The sequence below is a fragment of the Xyrauchen texanus genome, chromosome 45, assembly GCF_025860055.1.
Source record: "Xyrauchen texanus isolate HMW12.3.18 chromosome 45, RBS_HiC_50CHRs, whole genome shotgun sequence".
Classification (NCBI taxonomy): Eukaryota; Metazoa; Chordata; class Actinopteri; order Cypriniformes; family Catostomidae; genus Xyrauchen; species Xyrauchen texanus.
This window is the reverse complement of record NC_068320.1, coordinates 8,940,173-8,960,814: the sequence shown is the minus strand read 5'-3', so window position 1 is coordinate 8,960,814 and position 20,642 is coordinate 8,940,173. Positions and strand designations below refer to the sequence as shown.

Below are 20,642 nucleotides of genomic sequence, written 5' to 3'. Positions count from 1 at the left end.
TAATTGTAGTTTTGGAACATATGCTTAGAATTATGACTGGCATAAAATGAAGACGTCAGGTTTTGTGTAATGGCACATGCATGACAATATGTGTCAGTATAAAGTCCAAGACCTCTGTTGTATAAGCCAGTGAAGCAAAAACAAAAAGTTCACGTTTCATTTTTGTCAAGATGGGCTTCCTATGATAGCCATAAACAAAATTAAATCTAAGCTGTGAGTTTGATTTACAGAGATGAAAAGACCAAATGAAAGTGACAAGGGTTAAATGAATTAGCCAGTTTGATTTGATTTGGCATGCTGATTTGACTAGCTAATCTATAAATCTATTCCTCTTCTTCCTGTCAGTGTCCTGGTGGTGCATTCACCCCTCATATCCAGAGTACTAAAGAGTTTCCAGATGATGTGGTGACATTTGTGAGGAATCACCCCATCGTGTTTAACCCCATTTATCCAGTGGGCAGGAAACCTCTGGTCGTGCGGACGCATGCTGATTACAAGTACACCTCCATAGCTGTGGACCAGGTCACCGCTGCGGACGGACACTACCAGGTCCTCTTTCTGGGCACAGGTACAGTCCCAGAACAGAAAACTTTGGGGAAAACGAAATAATTAAGTAACAATTTGAGCAGTTACCCACTCAGAGTCACACCCATCATTTGAAACCAGGCTAAATAAACAATAAGTGACTTCATGAGCGTCTTTGGTAAGACCTGACATGTTCAGTTTTGCTTGACTGCTTGTTGACCCTGTTATTAGACTAAATAGTTCTTTCCATACATAATTCAGAAGGGCAGAAAAGTAAGGCATCTTGAGATTTGGGCTTTTTTATTTTCCTGGAAGTGTTCTGTCAGTAAAAGTATTGTACTTTTATAAATTGTTATATAAGATTCTATACTACATTTCAGTGATTTTCCTGACAAAGATCATCTAGATCTAAACGTTACTCCATAAATGGAATTTAGTAACAGTTTGCGGATCTACCACTTTAACTTGTAATTTTATTTCCAAAACAATGTACAAAGTAATTATATTCAGAGATGTAGCCCTGCAGTTAGTGTACATACTCCAGACATATTGAACCATGGTGCTAATGTGGGTGACACAGGTTTGAATCTGGCCTGCGACACATATTAATCCCATTTCCCATCTCTCTTCCCAATTATGTCCTATCACTCTCCACTACACTATACAATAAAGTATATATAACACTATATTACTATACTATACTATACTATACTATACTATACTATACCACATAACCAATATTACACTATACTATACCACAGTATACAATACTACACTATACTATACTTCCCTATTCTATACTATACTGCACTATTATATACTATACTATACTATACTATACTATACTATACTATACCATACCATACTATACCACATAAACAATAATACACTATACTATACTATAATATACCATACCACATAACCAATAATACACTATACTATACTATACTTTACAAAACTATACTGTACTATGCCACAGCATACAATACTACACTACGCTATACTTTACGAAACTATACTATACCACAGTATACAACACTACACTATACTTTATTGCACTATGCTATACTGCACTGTACTGTACTGTACTATGGCATACTATACAATACAATACTAAACTATACCACAGTATACAATACTGCACTAACCCATGCTGCACTATACTATACTGCACTGTATTATACTGTAAATTACTATACTGTACTATACTGCACTGTATTGTACTGTAAATTACTATACTGTACTATACTGCACTGTATTGTACTGTAAATTACTATACTATACTATACTGCCCTGTTTGTACTGTAAATTACTATACTATACCAGCATTTCTCTATCCACCCCACAACTCATTTTGGACATCTCTCTTATTTGGCACTCGATTCAGATCAGGGAACCTCAACTAATTAGCTAATTAATAGAATCAGGTGTGTTTGCACTTTGCAGTGTTGTTGGTCCACTAGGAATGGACTGAGAGACACTATACAGCAGTGGTTCCCAACCCTGTTCCTGGAGGCCCCCCAAGACTGCACATTTTGTATATCTCCCTTTTCTGACACACCCAGTTCAGGTCGTAGAGTCTCTACTAACAAGCTGATGAGTTAAATCAGGTGTCTTTGATTAGGGAGATATCCAAAATCTGTAGTGTTGGAGGGCCTCTAAGAACATGGTTGTGATCCACTGCTATACAGAATTATACTGCACTAAACTGAATTTTACTGCACTATACTATACTATAAAAGAGGCACAAATATCCAAATCAAAACCTGAAAAAAATTTAATAAATAAAAGAATATTCTATACCGTTCCATTCCTTACAAAACTACAAAATTAAATACATTTAGCTCCACATAATAATCATAAACACACTTTTCCAGCTCCCAGTGCTCCAGACTGAATCTTTCATTAGCTGCTTGAATCCACTCCCACTAGAGGGCAGTGACTCCACACAAGCTTCATTAAACTTAAACATTCATCTAATCAAATTAACCAAAACTTTGTGTTTTCAACATCAGTAAATGGAGGAGTGAGCCCTGGTGTGTCACAGGACCAACACATAATATTAACCTTTGGGGGGAGGGGGGACAAAAGAAAAAGAGAGACTGTGGGTGTGTGTCAGAGAGCAGAATCAGACAGACGACAGCAGATCGGCTCTGTGGTTACTAGGTAACGAGAATAGAGGTTTTTCGGGGAGATCAAAATCCCAGCTGTTTGTGTGTGCCTATCAAAATTCCTGATCAAACGCCAGGAACGCCATCTGGAATGTGTCTGGTTGCTTATTGGCAGAGGATGGTATGTTTTGGGGGATTTAAAAAAGGGGGGATTTCCAGAGTTCTTACTGAGTTCTCCATCCACCCTTTATCTGAGGGTCCACAGCAAGATACACACCTATCATGCCCCCATCTTGACCATACAGAGTGAATAAACTTAATCTTTAAGTGAATGGAGCCAGTCCACAAATGTTCAAATACACACCGTTTCAAAAGTATTCCCACAAGACCTCAACATAATTTATGTTTACCCAATTTTAACGTGATAAAATCGCTTACTAACCTTATCTGTGTAAAGTATATCAAATATTACGACTTTTTTGTCATACCGACGTAATGGCAGTAAGTCAAAATTTTTTTGGGTGGTAATCAACATTATGCCACACTTGCAATTTAGCTTAACTTGAATTATACCTGGAACATTCCTTTAACCCTATGTGTACTTAGGGTACACATTGGGTACTTGCTTTTTTGAAGATATTTCGTAGAACAGATGCTAAACGTCAAACCACATATACATGCTCTTACACAAAGAAATCTAAACAGAAAATCTGTGAACAATGGAAACACTTCATATCCAGCTCAAACCCAACCTAAATCACATCTTTACAGAGGTTGTTTTTCTAGTTTGTGTTTAATACCCTCCTGATGTTCTGATATTCTTCTGACAGATAAAGGCACAGTACAGAAGGTTGTCGTTTTGCCATCAAACGGCTCTCTGGATGAGGATCTAATCCTGGAGGAGCTGGAAGTGTTTAAGGTCTGTGCTCTCTCTACACATCACACATCAAAGACTCTCGAGGGCGAACTGTATGAGCAGAACTGGCAGTGCCACAAAGCCTTTATTAAAAGTGAATGTTGTACTAAGGCAAAGCAGATTTTTAGTAGCAATAAAGGCTCAGAATGAGGTAAGGAAAAGGTTAGAATGTGAGATTCCTAATGATCTGCAATGAACGACACTCAAAATAGTCTAAATAGGCTTAGACATCACGAACCAATTTATGGACCATGAAATGCCACACTGGTTGCCTAGTGGGCTGTTTAATTTGGTATGGCAACACACTAGGTAACGATACACTATTGACACTGATGGCACTCACAAATTTGTGCATGCAAACACAAAACCACAACAATCAGGCCCAGATCTAGGGGGGTGCTGATTCGAATTAATGACATGGTAAATGGTCTGCACTTATATAGCGCCTTTTTAACCTTAACAGTATTCAAAGCGCTTTGCACTGTGACTCATTCACCCATTCATACACACATTCATACACCAATGGCGGTAGAGCTGCCATGCAAGGTGCTAGCCTGCCATTGGGAGCAACTTGGGGTTCAGTGTCTTGCCCAAGGACACTTCGGCATGTGGAGTCACCACTACCAACTGAGCCACAGCCGCCCAATTCGTTAATTAAACAAATTAATCGCAATTGATCGCATATATAAATATTTGCTTAGAAAGCCTCTCAAATAAAAATGATTCTGTAAATAATGATGAAATACTTATAAATAGTTATATTTAAATCATTTAAATAAAATATATATTACAAAAAATTACAATATAGATAATTATAATGCATTACATCATTGTGTCACATGAGTAAATCATTAAAAAAGATGGAAACACTTTACAATAATGTTCCATTTGTTAACATTAGTTAATAACATTAGTTAACATGAACTAAAAATGCACAATAATTTTACAGCTTTTATTAATCTTAATTGTTGCATTAACTAATATTAACAAATTGAACCTTATTGTAAAGTGTTTCCAAAAAGACAATTCAAAACGTGGATTTAATATGCAATATTTTGTTTATTTCCATATTATTGAACTTATGTCATCTGCCTATCATTGTCCTACAGTTCACACAATCCATTTTGCAATTTAATTCGTCAATCAGTCAGAGATTTATTATGAGGGATTTTCTAAGGACGTGTCAATGCACACCTGCGTAAGATGCTTTTTGAGCATCTTGTTTGTGTCGCGTCATAAACATAAAATTTTTAGGTAGCTGTGTCAAGTTAAACATAGTTTGACACTTGGAAAAACACATCTTGAGATCCCTGCAATCATATTTGTGCTCCATAAAGCTGTGATTGAAAGCAAGAACGTGTTCTCTTCTTGTGTTATTTGCTGTCATTGAATGTGGTTTGTTTCATTGCCCAAATAGCTGGAGATTTGTTTACTTCCCCTAGAGAAAACAGGTGGTACTTCAAGCTTGAATTGTTCAGATGGAATAGATATTCCTTATTATGAAAGATTATTACGGTCCGGGGACATGGTTACTCCCAAATATCTCCCAAATTTGGAATGCCTATTTCCCAATGCGCTCTAAGTCCTTGTGGAGGCATAGTGACTCACCTCAATCCGGGTGGCAGAGGATGAATCTCAGTTGCCTCCCCTTCTGAGACCGTCAGTCTGCACATCTTATCACTTGGCTTGTTGAGCACGTTGAGCGGCATGCACGCACAAATCACCATACGCCCTATCAAGAGCGAGAACCATGTTATAGCGACCACAAGGAGGTTACCCCATGTGACCCAACCCTCCCTAGCAACTGGGACAATTTGGTTGCATAGGAGACCAGGCTGGAGTCACTCAGCACACCCTGGATTCGAACTCGCGACTCAAGGGGTGGTAGTCAGCGTCAATACTCGCTGAGCTACCCAGGCCACGCATTTTTTATTTTAACACGTTATTTTTTACATAATTAATCGCACTGAATTAATGTGTTAAATCAACAGCCCAAATTGTCCCATATTTAAGCAGTATCACATGAGCAAGAGTGCGTTATGGCCCTACATCAGCAGTGCTGATATTGCTTATGTACAACAGTTCAGTGAACAAGTACATTTAAACTAATTAGGAAAAACTGGGTACAGTTATAAAAATGGCATTTGTGCTTGGAACTACTTTCTTACGCCATGGATCAGAATCTGACGTTGCTGGTTCAAAGCAAATGATGCATCTAAGCCTCGCAAAAACATCAATAGAACTACTAGTATCATGGCTTGGGCTGTTTCTAACATGCTATTGGAGAAACAAGGATGTATGTGTGTGTGTGTGTGTGTATGTATGAGAGAGAGAGCGAGAGAGAGATAGAGATGAAGCATGTACGACCACCTGATGGGGTTAATGATGCTGAGGTGTGTTAGTCAGCTTTCTGAAGATAATGTCATTTTGGTGAAATTTGTCCTATTTTCTCAGTGGAAAAATAGCTGTCCAAGCAGGGGTATTCCTTCCTATTTCATGGTAACCCGTGCGCAACCGTCTTTCACTATAGAAACCGCAATCTCCTCCGCCATTTTGAACTGTTTGTCCTCTCCAATGTGGAAACTCCGGTAAGAGGTAAGCACGTTGTGTTTGTGTAATTAATCAGATTGTTGTGTCTCTGTGATGAGCCTTAATACTGAAGTTGTTAGTTTAAAGCCGTTTAAAGCTACAGTATTTCCTAGTATTAGCAGTTTGGTAGTAATACTGTTGAATGTAAACACTGACTGATGCTGACTTCACATCACCAACTGGCTCATATTACACACAAAAATGGTCTTTTGTCTCCACCTGCTGGATAAAATATGTAATGTCACAAAATTAAAGGTAAAGAGACACATATATCTTATCATATTTGCACTGCTCTTCCACTTTAGTTTAGAACGGCACGAGTGGAGTGATACATACATTGAAGTGTCTGAGTGTCGATGGTGTCAGACCATTAGTACTCAGAACATCTCTTCCAATCAGATACAAGGACTGGAACTAACTGTTGAGGTTTCTATTGTGAAAGATTCTAGCGCACTGGCACACAATCACAAAATGAGGAGGAATACCCCTGTGTGGACGGCTGCTTCTCTACTGAGAAAATGGGATGAATTTTACCAAAATTACTTTATCTTCAGAAAGCTGACTAACAGATTACAGCATCATCAGGTGATCACATCATAGGTGATTGCGCAATGTTCCATCTCTCTCTCTCTCTCTCTCTCTCTCTCTCTCTCTCTCTCACACACACTCACACACATCCTTTATTTAATTATTTATGGGGGTCAATCTATCCATCCATCCATCCTCTCTTTAATGTGTGCATATATATATATATATATATATATATATATATATATATATATATATATTTTTTTTTATTTTTTTCAGCCTTACACTGAGACTTCTTTTCTTCATTACAATCTCATAACAATTAAACCACCTAGATTTTTGGCCACAAAAAATATAGAAATGATTTTAAATCAGAAAATGTAAACATATTCATCATAAAAGAAGTATATGTAAATGAACGTCACATCGTTTACACTGTTCTCTTCTTTTTTTTTTTTTTCAGAAGCAGTCTCCCATCACCAACCTACGAATTTCTTCTAAAAAGGTAACTACACATTGTAGCTCATTTATCTACATGCATTCTCTGTCAAAGCTCCACATATAGTAAGTGAGGGGTGGCGGGGGAAATGGTGTAGCTTTAATTATTGGTAATTATTTAGTCACCAGTGTTGGGGGTTAAATCCACAGCCTTTGTGAGATCTGGCTTGTGTGTGTTACAGCAACAGCTGTACGCAAGCTCCGAGCACGGAGTATCTCAGGTGTCTCTGCATCGTTGCAATGCTTACGGCTCTGCCTGTGCGGACTGCTGTTTAGCACGGGACCCATACTGCGCCTGGGACGGACTCAGCTGTTCTCGATTCTACCCCACTGGTAAAAGGTATGTACCGTATACACAAACACACACAGATGCTCAGTGGGGTGGAAATAAATGATCAGGCAAGCTTTAATTTTGTCTGGTCAAAATTGAGGCACACAAGCAGATTTTCACCTAGCAGACAATAAACCAGTACTTTTTGGCATTTGGGCCACCACACACAGTCTGTCAATCAAACAGAACAGGCCACATAATGAATATTCATGAGTATTTACATTGTAAAGCCTTCAATGGATTGTTTCAACAAGACGCATATAAAAAATGAATCTTATACCCTAGTCAAACCTTTTCTTTTGCTTTCAGATATATTGAGTAGAGAAAATATTGATGGAAGGAACTCATGTGAAGATTCGTACTGGTCTAATAAAAATAATGAATAAATGAAAATAAAAGTGACATTTCACTTCATTGAATTTTTGACATAGACAACAGCTGCGTCTTGTTAGTTTTGAGAAATTAAGCTCAAATTTGACTTTCACGACAAGGAATGTTTTTTTTTTAAAGACTTGCAAACATTCAGACATTAATACTGATAAAGAGTGAGAGGATGTAAAAGTGAAAGGTAAGAATATATATATGCTGCTTTAATTTTGATTATGTTATTTCAGGAGGAGCAGAAGGCAAGATATTATGCATGGGAACCCAATAACACAGTGCAGAGGTTTCAATCTCAAAGGTAATGCACAACAGACTGACTGCCTGAATACTTTCCAACTTTTCAACTAAGCAGATTAGGTCTGAAAGTTATGTGCTGAGGCAGAGAATCTGGATTTTCAATGGAAAAGAGGAAGACAAAGAGGGTTATTCCATGTCAATTCGAATTTTAGAAACTTACCAGACAGAAATATTTGATTGACTTTTATTTAGCTCTAAATGACTAAATTGCACCATTAATTTTCATATAAAATAAGCACATTTTATGTTTTCGTTACTTCAATAAAAGCCTTAATTTGAGTCAATTGAAAACATCAAAATATGTCACGCATTGGGGGTCTCTGGTGACATCTGCTTGAATAAAAATAACAATGACATGAAATGACAACACTGTCCAGTAGATGGCTTCAGTGTTTCATCCATTGGCTCATCTCAATAAGAAAACCTCGACAAAATCTCAGTTAACTGGTTTTACAATTATGTGCACATTTGCTTATTACACAACAGCCCTGATGCAAAAAATTGCATATCACATAACAATTGTCTAAACGTCTAAGTGTGGACGTATTTATGGGGGTTATGTGGATGCTAAAAGTCCTATAATAAGAAAACTGGTAAACACACACACAAAGACAAAGACCCCCCATTTAGCCTTAACAGACTGTAGGAGCAAGAGCTGTTAGCGAGCACCTATGAAGGCCGGAACGGTACACGAGGGGGTGGGTGGCCAGCACCACACCCAACCGCCTTTGTCTCCCCAGTGGCGATGTTTTACACACCGCACCAGGTACTCATTTTAGGCTGAGTCGACCTGGGGGAGGCCCGGGACCAGTTCAGAGTACCCTTTCAGAAAGTTAAATTTCTTACCTGCTCATCTGAAATGCATGTCTGGTTTCCTCAAAAAAACTGATCATTTCTATGGACGCCTTTAAAATCTTCAATGACTCCACATATTACTCAAGTTATGGATTTCATGTTTTCTAAATTGATACAAACGTTTTTTTGGGTAACAGACCTACAGACCGAAATCGCACATGTTCTCAGCCACTGACTGTCTTTGGTGTATTATTCCTGCAGGGGGCGCTTGACCCTTCGAAACTGAATCTGCCATTCAGCCAATTAAATCTAGGATATCCATTTTTATATCCATTTGAGACATTTTACACTGGATAGTTATTTTTAATAAAATATATAAATGCAAGGATTCATACCTGTGAATGAAAATCTTATCTATAAAAGTATTTTTTAAAATCTTCATCCAGTTATAATAAATTACTGTGAGTTCATGCATCCTGGTCAGCGCTGAGAAAAGTAACAGGTACCACATGACGCTGTTGTCTAGTTGGGCGATAACAACTTGTTCAATAGAGGGGGGGCATCCGTTTTTTTGTCTCAATATGACAGATTCACAGCCACACAATTGCGGAATTCTGTTTTAATATATTTCAGTGTTGATACAAATATGTAAACAAGGACAGATGCATGATTGGGGGGACAGATCACCCCTTCACAACATTGGGGGAGAAGTGTGCCCCGTCTCCCCCAAATCTACACTAGTGTTTGCAATTATGCTCCAATATGCTGTAAGACCTGATCATGCTGCCACAGTCAAATCTGACAGAGTAATTATTTCAGTCATTTATTTTAAACATTAAACATGAAAATTCTAATCTCAGATCTGTGCGGGATTTTTGGTATGTGTGGACAGGTTTGTCTGTGCTACTGAGAGCCAAATGTCCTCATTAGTAAATGGGTCAGATGTTGATCTTCACATCAAGTGATGCGCACATGTTTGTGTGAAGGTTAGTTTTAGGTTTAGGGGTACAGTTGGGAAATGGAAAATATTATTAGACTGATATGAAATCAATGGAAGTCTATGAGATGTCCTCACTAATATAGTTAAGCTAACCTGTGTGTGTGTGTGTGTGTGTGTGTGTGTGTGTGTGTGTGTGTGTGTGTGTGTGTGTGTGTGTGTGTGTGTGTGTAAGCGTGTATTTATCACTTTGTGTGGACCAAATGTCCCCATAAGGATAGTTAAACCTGACATTTTTGACGTTGTGGGCACAGTTTGTCGGTCCCCCAACAGCATATATATTACACTAAATTATGTTTTTTGAAAATGTAGTGTAGATAGTTTTCTGTGAGGGGTAGGGTTAGGGTTAGGGGATAGAATATATAGTTTGTACAGTATAAAAACCATTATGTCTCTGGAAAGTCCCCATAAAACAAGGAAACCCAGCATGTTTGTGTGTGTGTGTGTGTGTGTGTGTGTGTGTATGTGTGCATGCGTCCATGGGTTTTCTGCATTGTGGATGTCCCAGCCCTTCATTTATATGTGATTGTTTCCTGCATTGTGAATGATTTCTTTATTTTTATTTGACAAATGCTCTGTGCTGTAGTCTTTCCCATTCAAGCCTCAACTCGTCATATCCAGTCCCATATTTTTGTGTGTTCAGATGGCAAATGTAGGAAAAGTTGGACCACTCATATGAAGAATACCTTTGTTATTAAAGAAACCAAATGAAATTGGGTCAAAAGTGACTGAACAAAACATAAGGGTTAAATGCAATTTGTTTGAGTCCAAAAATGGGAAATAACTCTTTTTAGTGTTGTTTTGCCAACGTTTTCCAGCCTATAACTCTAGAAGTATTAAAAAGATTATGGTTCAGAACAAACATACTTATTTGTGTCTTTATTTTTAAGGCCCTGTATGGTTAAATCCCAGAGATGTGGAGCTCTCAATGTCGCTTCATATGTACAAATTTGATATTTTGCCCATTTTCAATGGCCGAAAACCAAATGTGGATCACATGGTATAAGATAGTTTTCCTTGCCCAACAAAATAATGGACTGAAGTGTAAATATACATTTATACATTCACATTAAAACAATAACTCACCAATTTTGAGAGTCCAAAAATAAATTGACTGTTATTAAGAATATGCGATTCATGTGACTCTTCAGTTGCAATATATATGTCTAGTTTTCAGTATATCCACAAAGTTCTGGAATGCATCATTGGAGGTCCAAGGGGTCATTTTGCACTCTGTTTCTCAAACTTTGATTTAATATTTCCATATGTATCTGCTATAGTTTAAAGTACTTTAAAAATCGAGTTCTTATTCCTAGAAGTCCAGTAGAAGTGGTATGAAGTACTGTCTGGTCAGCCTTTATTTTTATTTGATGTATTTTTGTAACATGTCGGTGGAAAGCCTATGTGAATACTTTATATCAAATTAAACACCAGAAACTGCTGAGATGATGACCTCAGATGATATCAGTTCCGTCATTTATCACAAATTTGCCCATATATATGCAGTTATTGCAATAATAACATAATAATAGTGATATATTAAGTATATTTCACACCAATGGATTTCATTTGAAAACTAAGTAGGACTATTTGCTGTCATCAACAACAAAACTGCCCATGGATAGATTGTGATGTTATCAGCGTTGCCATAGAAACGAATAATTCCAAGTCCGAGAACATGTTCAGAATGGAATCTCTGCAAACAAGTCTGTTCCAATGGGTGCATAACACCTGCTCATTTGAATACATTCGCCCTGATGATGTCGTTGATTCAAGTGACTCAGAATTCATTATTTGGATGCATCAAGACATGTCAAATATTAGTCTTGATGAGTAGAAAGCGTTTTCCAGCCTGAAATGTGCAAAACAAAAGTAGCATAATGTCAAAATCGTTGTCAATGGATAATAGCATTGGCCAATATCAGGGTCACTTATACAATTCTACGCTTACATATCCCACTAGTCGTTTACAGCTATTTTACTGGACACCCTTTGACCCCCATCAAGAGTGCAGTCTGCAGCTGTTTAGTACTGTTTATCACATCAGCTGTTGAATTGCAGCATAACAAGAAGTGTGTGCGCAAATAGTATGCGCTACAGTGTGTGAGGGAATTGACTAACACCTGATGTCTTGTTTCAGCCTATAGGAATGCAGTGGAGATGACTCAGTATGGAGTCAAAAACAACACCACCTTCCTGGAATGTCAGCCTAAATCTCCACAGGCATCCGTCAAATGGCTCATTCAGAGAGAGAATGATCGCAGGAAAGAGGTCAGACGGTCCTGTCCAGAACTACACAGCATTAAACACGCAGCTCTTGGCACTTCAGAATAAGTTACTGGAATACAGTATTATATGTATCAGGGGAAAGTGCTTTCGATGAAATATCTTCAGCTGTTGGTAATTGTAAAATAGCCCAGTGAGAAAGGCGTCTCTGAAATATAACCGACTCCTCCTAAACTGTTAATGCTCTTTCTGTGCTATAGGAAGGGGAAAACAATTGAGGCACGATGGCATTCAAAACCTCTTTGAGTTGTATAGCTTTGGCTTAATGTACTTCATGAATCATTAATGGTGCATGTGAAGGGTTAGATATGACTGACGCACCAGACGTGAAGTAATACAAAACAATACATATAAAATATAGACTACATGCAGTATATGTTGTCTATACTGTGGCAAGGAAAAGTATGTGAACCCTTTGGAATTAGCTGGTTTTCTGCAATAATTGGTCATAAAATCTCATTTTAATTAAAGTCACAAGTATATACAAACACAATGTGCTTAAACTAACAACACAAACGATTATAATCTTTTGTGTCTTTATTGAACACATCCTATTTAACTTGCTGTTTCTTTTTCAGTGCTGTTGAAAAAGAAAGTCGATCCTCCAGAAATAACCTCAACCAAGCATTTTGGGTAACTGCGGATTAGACCTGCACAGTGTTTTTTTTAAGGAATTTTGAACCATTCTTCCTTACAGAACTGCTTGAGCTCAGGCATATTCTTAGGATGTCTGTTGTGAACGGCACTTTTGAGCTCATTCCACAGCATCACTATTGGGTTAAGGTCTGGGCTCTGACTGGGCCATTTTCTCTTTATTTTAATCATTCTGTTGTGGATTTACTTCAATGTTTAGGGTCATTGTCCTGCTGCATCACCCAATTTCTACTGAGCTTCAGCTGGTACACAGCTACACTAACATTATCTTGTAGGATATCTTAAAAACTGGGAATTTATTTTCCTCTCAATGATGGAAAATGGTCCAGGTCTCAAAGCAGCAAAGCAGCCCCAAATCATGATGCTCCCTCCACTGTACTTCACCGTTGGGATGATGTTTTCATGTTAGAATGCAATGCCCTTTTTCTGCCATACGTAGTTCTACATGTTCCTCCGAAACATTTCAACCTTAGTTTCATCAGTCCACAAAACATATTCCCAGTAGCATTGTGGAGTGTAAAGGTGGACTTTGGCAAACTTCAGGCGTGTAGCAATGTTTTACTTGAAAAGCAGCTGCTTCTTTCGTGCCTGTTTAATGTTTAATGTACAGTGGGTACGGAAAGTATTCAGACCCCCTTAAATTTTTCACTCTTTGTTATATTGCAGCCATTTGCTAAAATCGTTTAAGTTCATTTTTTTTCCTCATTATTGTACACACAGCACCCCATATTGACAGAAAAACACAGAATTGTTGACATTTTTGCACATTTATTAAAAAAGAAAAACTGAAATATCACATGGTCCTAAGTATTCAGACCCTTTGTTCAGTATTTAGTAGAAGTACCCTTTTGATCTAATACAGCCATGAGTCTTTTTGGGAAAGATGCAACAAGTTTTTCACATCTGGATTTGGGTATCCTCTGCCATTCCTCCTTGCAGATCCTCTCCAGTTCTGTCAGGTTGGATAGTAAACGTTGGTGGACAGCCATTTTCAGGTCTCTCCAGAGATGCTCAATTGGGTTTAAGTCAGGGCTCTGGCTGGGCCATTCAAGAACAGTCACGGAGTTGTTGTGAAGCCACTCCTTCGTTATTTTAGCGGTGTGCTTAGGGTCATTGTCTTGTTGGAAGGTGAACCTTCGGCCCTGTCTGAGGTCCAGAGCAATCTGGAGAAGGTTTTCATCCAGGATATCCCTGTACTTGGCCGCATTCATCTTTCCCTCGATTGCAACCAGTCAAAATAGCTCTAACCTACACCTCCAATCTTGTTTGATTAATTGGATACCAGGTTTGCCAACTCAGAATAATTAGCTTTTGTTGACATCTTTAGCCTAGGGGTTCACTTACGTTTTCAACAGCACTGTGAATGTTTAATGTGATATGTTCAATGAAGACATGAAAGATTATAATTGTAAGATAATTATACACAAAATAGAAAAATAAATGTAATATACTATCTTTATGTACTGTAATATATTAATTGTATTATTTATTTTATATAATATTGAATATTGTTTGATATTTGATTAAAAACTATTATGTTATTGATGTAATATTTAATTAGGGCTGGGCGATATGTCTTAAAAAATAATATCTCGATATTTTTCAGCAAATTGATGATTTTTGATATATATCTCGATAATTATGTATTTGCTCTAAAATGGCTCAAAATTTTATCAAAGGAATCATCATTTAATCCAAACATCCACTGCAGCCAAGTAGATTCAATATTTTAAAGACATTACATTAAAATATAATAATTCGTTTTCATTAAATAAACACAAGAGAAAATGAAATTCAATCCTTTTCATTGATATGCACTTTATACTTATATTGCATATACAGTAATACATAGTAGCTTAATAAAAAGCATTATTTACCTTCAAATGTTTTTACTTATACATTTTTGTGAATGAACAAGGTGTGCAAAGTGACTTCACTGACTTATTTTTGAAACCCGTTGAACATTGCATAATACTAAATTATTACTGTGGGACACGTCAAGTTTATTATTATAATATAATCCCGAATGATCATTATTATTCTGATTATTAGATTTGAGTTATACAAAAGTGATATATTTCTGTCCTATTTACTTCACCTCCACCTGGAGCTTTTATTTTGACACTGAAAATGCTGTCGTATTTACTTCATCTTTACAAGGAGCTTTATTTCGACACAGAAAGGACAGTGTGCATTTCCTGAAACGCTGTAATCTCCTTTTCTGTTACAGTATATGGTACCGCATTTGTAGATTTGTGTAATATCTTGTAGCGGTTACTAATGTTTGGAATTGCGCGAATGCTTGAACCTGCATTACTGAGACACAGATCAGCGAGTCACCGGTTTGTTCTGAATCACACACAGACCGTGTTTATCGGTCTTTAAATCACAGCCTTTTGTGGATTAATAATCACACATGACCAACTCTGCATTTTTATTTTATTTTGATTAATTGTCCAGCCCCGAAGGATCATGAAATTAGTCTACTGATGCGCATCATCAAACTTAATGGCTTAAAATCATCGCGATAGTCACGATATTGGTCAATTTTACATCATCAGCAAAATGTTCTTGATTATATTGTTAATATTCGATATATTGCCTAGCCCTATATTCAGTTTATACAATCCGTGCATCTTATCACGTGACTTGTTGTGCATGACACCGTGGAGACTCACAGCATGTGTAGGCTCATGCTACTCTCAACACACTCCATTGAGAGCGAGAACCAATAATCGCAAGCACAAGGAGGTTACCCCATGTGACCCTAACTTCCCTAGCAACTAGGCCAATTTGGTTGTTTAGGAGACCTGGCTGGAGTCACTCGTCACACCCTGGATTTGAACTCGTGACTCCAGGGGTGGTAGCCATCGTCAATACTCGCTGAGCTATCCAGGCCTCCACAATATACTGCTTTAATATGTTTTTGTATTCACCAGTCATTTTGAAATCATTCACCAGTTGTAACATTCCCTTCGTCTTCTTATTTACAGGTAAGGCTCAGTGATCGTGTGGTGTCCACCAATCACGGTTTGCTCATCCGCTTAGTGCAGACTTCAGATCAGGGCTTGTACTACTGTCTGGCCACAGAGAATGGCTTCAAGCGCACACTGGCTAAGTTTCGTCTTCAGGTGCTCAGCGAGGCACTGGTCAACGTGCTGAGTGACAAACAGCAGTCTCCCTGGGGCTGGGCGGCCACACTGCACCCTAAAGCCCTGGTGTCGGGCTTCAGTCCGGCTGAGACGCTCGCCATGCACCAGTACTGCAAGGAACGCAAGCAACTGCAGAGTTTGCAGAGCATACAGACCCCCACACGAGGAGATTTGGGCAAACTCAAACCCCTGCTGGACCACCGGAAGAGTAGAAACCGCCGGAACCACTTACCAGAGGAATAGAGAGATGGAAGAGAGGAGGAAGGAGAAGGACAGAAGAAGGGAAGTAAATGAAAAGGAAGAGGAAGTAGAAAGAAAAGGTGTAAAGATATGCATCAGGAGAGAAGACAAGAGGAAAATAAAAGAGGAGAACACTGGAGAAGATGAGCTTGAAAATCTCCTCTTATATGTACCTCAGTTGTTTTTCCAAACTCAAAGCATCTTCTCAGGTGCTTGCTGTACAGCAGTCTTATATGCATGAGGAACGCACAGATCACAGGACTCTGTTCTGATTACTATGAATAACCCTAATCCACACCCTGACCCTAATCAAACAAAACTCTTCATTTTTGCATTTTTAGAACATAAAATACATTATTTAATTAATGTATGGCTCATTTTTCCAGAAAATATCCTCAAAGAGAGGTCCTGTCAGATTGAGCTCACCTCTGGGGACAAATTTATCCCTAAACAATGTCTACGCACATACACGCAGGCACACTTGCCAATTTGTGTATCATGCTGCATAATACAAAACTATTCTGTATGTCATACAATAATGTTTTTGCCATTTTATTTCTAACTTGTATGTAACATTTCAGAAAGTAGTGTATGAATTAATTTTTAAGACCCCATGAAATGGCTTTTGTCATTTGATGATCTACTTCCTATTGAAACAGGAAGTTGGGGCGGACATTTTTTTTGTTTAAATAGCCGGTAGGCTTTAGGTACTTCACAGCCGTGAGCCATGATTTGCTACTTATTTTTGCTAGTCGATTGCTGGATTTATTAGAGGGTGGGACATACTCATTCTAGAGCTTTTCATTGGATGAAAATCTGTGTAGTGCAAGATGGGTCATCAGTATTTTTTGGTCCATTTTCTTGGAAGTGAAAGAATTAAAAAAAAAAAAACTTATTTATTTTATATACAATCAGATACATACATGACATGTGTTTTTGCATTTTGATAGGAAATTTCCTTTAATTTATCAAATTAGTCATTTTGTATAATCAACTTTTAAAAGCCATTATGTCTGAAGAGAGTCTAGCGGTTTGTTAACGTCCATTCTGTTTGTGTTCTTATGTTCTTGTGGACTTGTTTGACTTCATCACTGACAATGTTTAGGAGGTTCAATCTACATATCGCAGCACATTTCAAAACGTTCATAGATGTGTTTTACGTCCTTGTGTCTTCCAAGTTCATGCTTTCAAGGTAATTAGACAAGACTGATTTTTCTTAGCATTGAGAAAACTCCCTCTGATCAAAGATATAGTCAGCAAGAAGGCCCCTCCCACTGATGGGGGAAGTAACGCTCTGTTTCCATAGTTACTCATTCATTCCTATGAGGAAAATGGGGTGAAAAATAAGAAGGCGTTAATAATTTCAGTTGTGGGGGTTTTGGCTTTGTCTGAAGGGCACAAAACTATACATCAGCTTTCCATCATGTTTTTTGTTGTTAAAATAGTCAAATCTCTTGGATATTTCTCAGTTTATCTTGTCCACAGTTTCCCTGAGCAACCACTGGGCAGCGCCATGATGATTCTAATAGCCTGTTTTCTCTTTCTGATCTCGAGATGCAATGTAAAACTAACCGACACAAGCGATCCAGATGGAGAACAATAACCATTTAAGTGTTAAATGGAGTAAAAACTAATTTCACGCTCAACTTGTAAAGTTGTTGGCTGTCATAAGTACTCAAAGTTACTCAAAGTAGTTAATGATATCAACGTACTGTAACTAACCTCAGACAGTGCAGTAGAGCCACGTTTTGTTTTGTTGTTTGACAATTTCTACAAAGTGTAGCATTTGTAGAGGGATTCGCTGACAAGAGAGCAATATTTAAATGCAGTGCCTTTGAATGAAAACTCTAAATACACAATAGAAACACAAGAAACTAGAAAAACATGAGAACGAAACAAACCACTACAGTAACCAACAAACACAGAGAACACAGGAGGGCAATGCATACACTGGGGATAACAAGGTTAATAAGAAACACCCTGGGAACCAGGAACAGAGATAGGACCAGGAAATAAAACATGATTTCAAAATAAAAGTCCAGAACATATGTAAGAGTGCTTCTGCGTGCAGTAAAAAGGTTAATAGGTATGAACTATCGTAACAGTGCTTTGCTTTCCCCACGCTAAACCACACCCCCAATGAATGACACATAGAAGACTGTCTCCATAGCACAGTTACAGCAAATCAAATGTTAATCTACCTACAAATCTTTAATACCTCTAACTGAACTGCAGGGCTACATTAAATACCAACAGTACTGCTAACAGTTAAATAATGGCCTTCCAACATTGAGATGACTATTGTCTGGTCATGGGGGAAAGTAACGCTTTTTTACTAAATGGAGCTCATCTCAAATACAATACAAGCTTGTTTTCTTGCAAATGGATTGTTTATGGTCACTGAATTGTCCATGATAATTCCTATTTCATGGTAATTAAATCATGATAAACAGACAAAGTACATTAGCCCAGCTGCACCACAGATGTTCGGACAGGAAGTGTGTGAGAGAAGATGGTTTGGAGTTTCAGTTGTAGCACCTCAAACAGGTGGCACACTGAGCTCATAAAACCGATCCCAGAGTTGTGTTTCGGGAAACTTAACTTACTACTCCTTGAGGAAATTCACCCAAAAATGACAATTCTGACATAATTTACTCACCCCCATTTTGTTCCAAACCCATAGTTGTTTACTATATGCTTTCATTGTACGAAAAGAAGCAGCTAGAACATGCATAAAATAAATCTCCTTTTGTGCTCCATGGAAGAAAGAAAGTCATGCGGGTTTGAACAATATTAGCACAAGTAAATAATGACAGAACATTTCATTTTGGAGTGAATTAACTTTTTAAAAAATGTAAGTGTAACCTATGTGAATGTTTTAATCTGTTATGCCAATTTTAGAGTTTAGGATTGAACTATTTTGACCCTGATAATAGCTTGTCCTTCACTACAGAGGCATGTGTACTATCAAAATTGTAAGTGTAAACTAGATTTACCAAAGCCCAAGTTTTACCTTGGTGTTTTACGTAAGTATAGGCCCGATGAGACATGTTGTCATGCACATTGAATCATGGTTAAACATGTTTGCTGATGTTTCAGAATGTCGTGTTACCCTGTTGTGGTTTAGATTGTCACTCGTTTTAGCTGATTTGTGTAGGATGTAGAAATGTTAGGATTGTACAGGTACCAATTGTATGTTTTCAATTACTCGATGTCTGTGTAACTTATGTCTTTTTGTAATTTCAGTGAGTATGTTTTGAACATACGTCATTTTGTAAATAGTTGAAAGAGTTTTGATTCAGTCTCAAAATCTGAAATTAAGTTCCACATTTTACAGTACAGTTCTGTACAGCTATTTCGGATATTCTTTCATTTTTTTCTGTTTTGAAATGTTTGAATTGAATTGTATTTTATGCCAAACGTCTTCAGATGTTCTTGACTGAATCTGCATTTTGCAGTGATTGAAGTTTTATGTTTGTATTTTTCTGTGGCATTTTGTTCCCTCTCCTGCTGTAAATGGTTTTAATAGTATTCTACAGCAAATATAAAACTTACCCATGAATGTTAATGATAATTTTATTAAATGTCATGGTTTGTGTACTTTCTTATTTATTAACGATATACGCCTGAACAACTGCATTAAACAATTTCAACATGTCAGATGTGTTAGGAATTCTTCACAAGACAATCAAAGAATTGTTCATATCTGTAATGCTTAGTATATGAAATAGTGCATATATAAAATATAATATACTGTAACATAGTTTTATATAACTATGTTACAGTATACTCTAGTATAAATAAAATAATTCATTATTTATTTAGTATACTATATAGTATATAAATAAAAGTGTATAGTAAAGTTTAGGAGAGCATATAAAATAGTGTATATATAGAAAAGTTTATAATGTATTTCAGTATAATATACTAGTGAACTAGTATAGAAACAATAGTATATTGTAGTATAGGAGAGTATATAAAATAGTGTATTTAACACGTTTATAATATACTACAATATACTAGTATTCTATATAGTATTTAAAATAGTAATATAACTATATCTGTCTACAAGCTTTTATACCAAAGTAAAAAATCTATCCTGTTTGGGCTGGTCTTAAGCAGTTCTCTAAACCAGAGCAGCAGTAGCAGCTGACCGAGGGCACTTTATAATTCATAAAGCAGAGGACATGACTACTCCCAGCCCTGCTTTCATATTAAACAAACCCATGTGCCCTACTCAACCATTGCCCTCTTGCATAACACACCCTTCCATTTTTGTTTAGCAGCCATTCAGGGGCTGGAAAACAAATCGTATAGATTTACAGGGTATAATAGAGAA

General features: G+C 37.3%; 1 protein-coding gene across 1 annotated transcript in view; it reads left to right on the top strand.

The window, feature by feature from the left end:
• Positions 1–19,956, top strand: part of LOC127637779 (semaphorin-3C-like) — a 72,635-nt gene extending 52,679 nt beyond the window's left edge. The window contains exons 12-18 of the mRNA XM_052119042.1: positions 346–568; positions 3,467–3,555; positions 7,133–7,174; positions 7,350–7,507; positions 8,113–8,180; positions 12,112–12,242; positions 15,905–19,956. Of these exons, the coding sequence (XP_051975002.1) occupies positions 346–568; positions 3,467–3,555; positions 7,133–7,174; positions 7,350–7,507; positions 8,113–8,180; positions 12,112–12,242; positions 15,905–16,306 (1,113 nt within the window). The 3' untranslated portion in view covers positions 16,307–19,956. The remainder of the gene's footprint in view (positions 1–345; positions 569–3,466; positions 3,556–7,132; positions 7,175–7,349; positions 7,508–8,112; positions 8,181–12,111; positions 12,243–15,904) is intronic.
• The last annotated feature ends 686 nt before the right edge of the window (positions 19,957–20,642 follow it).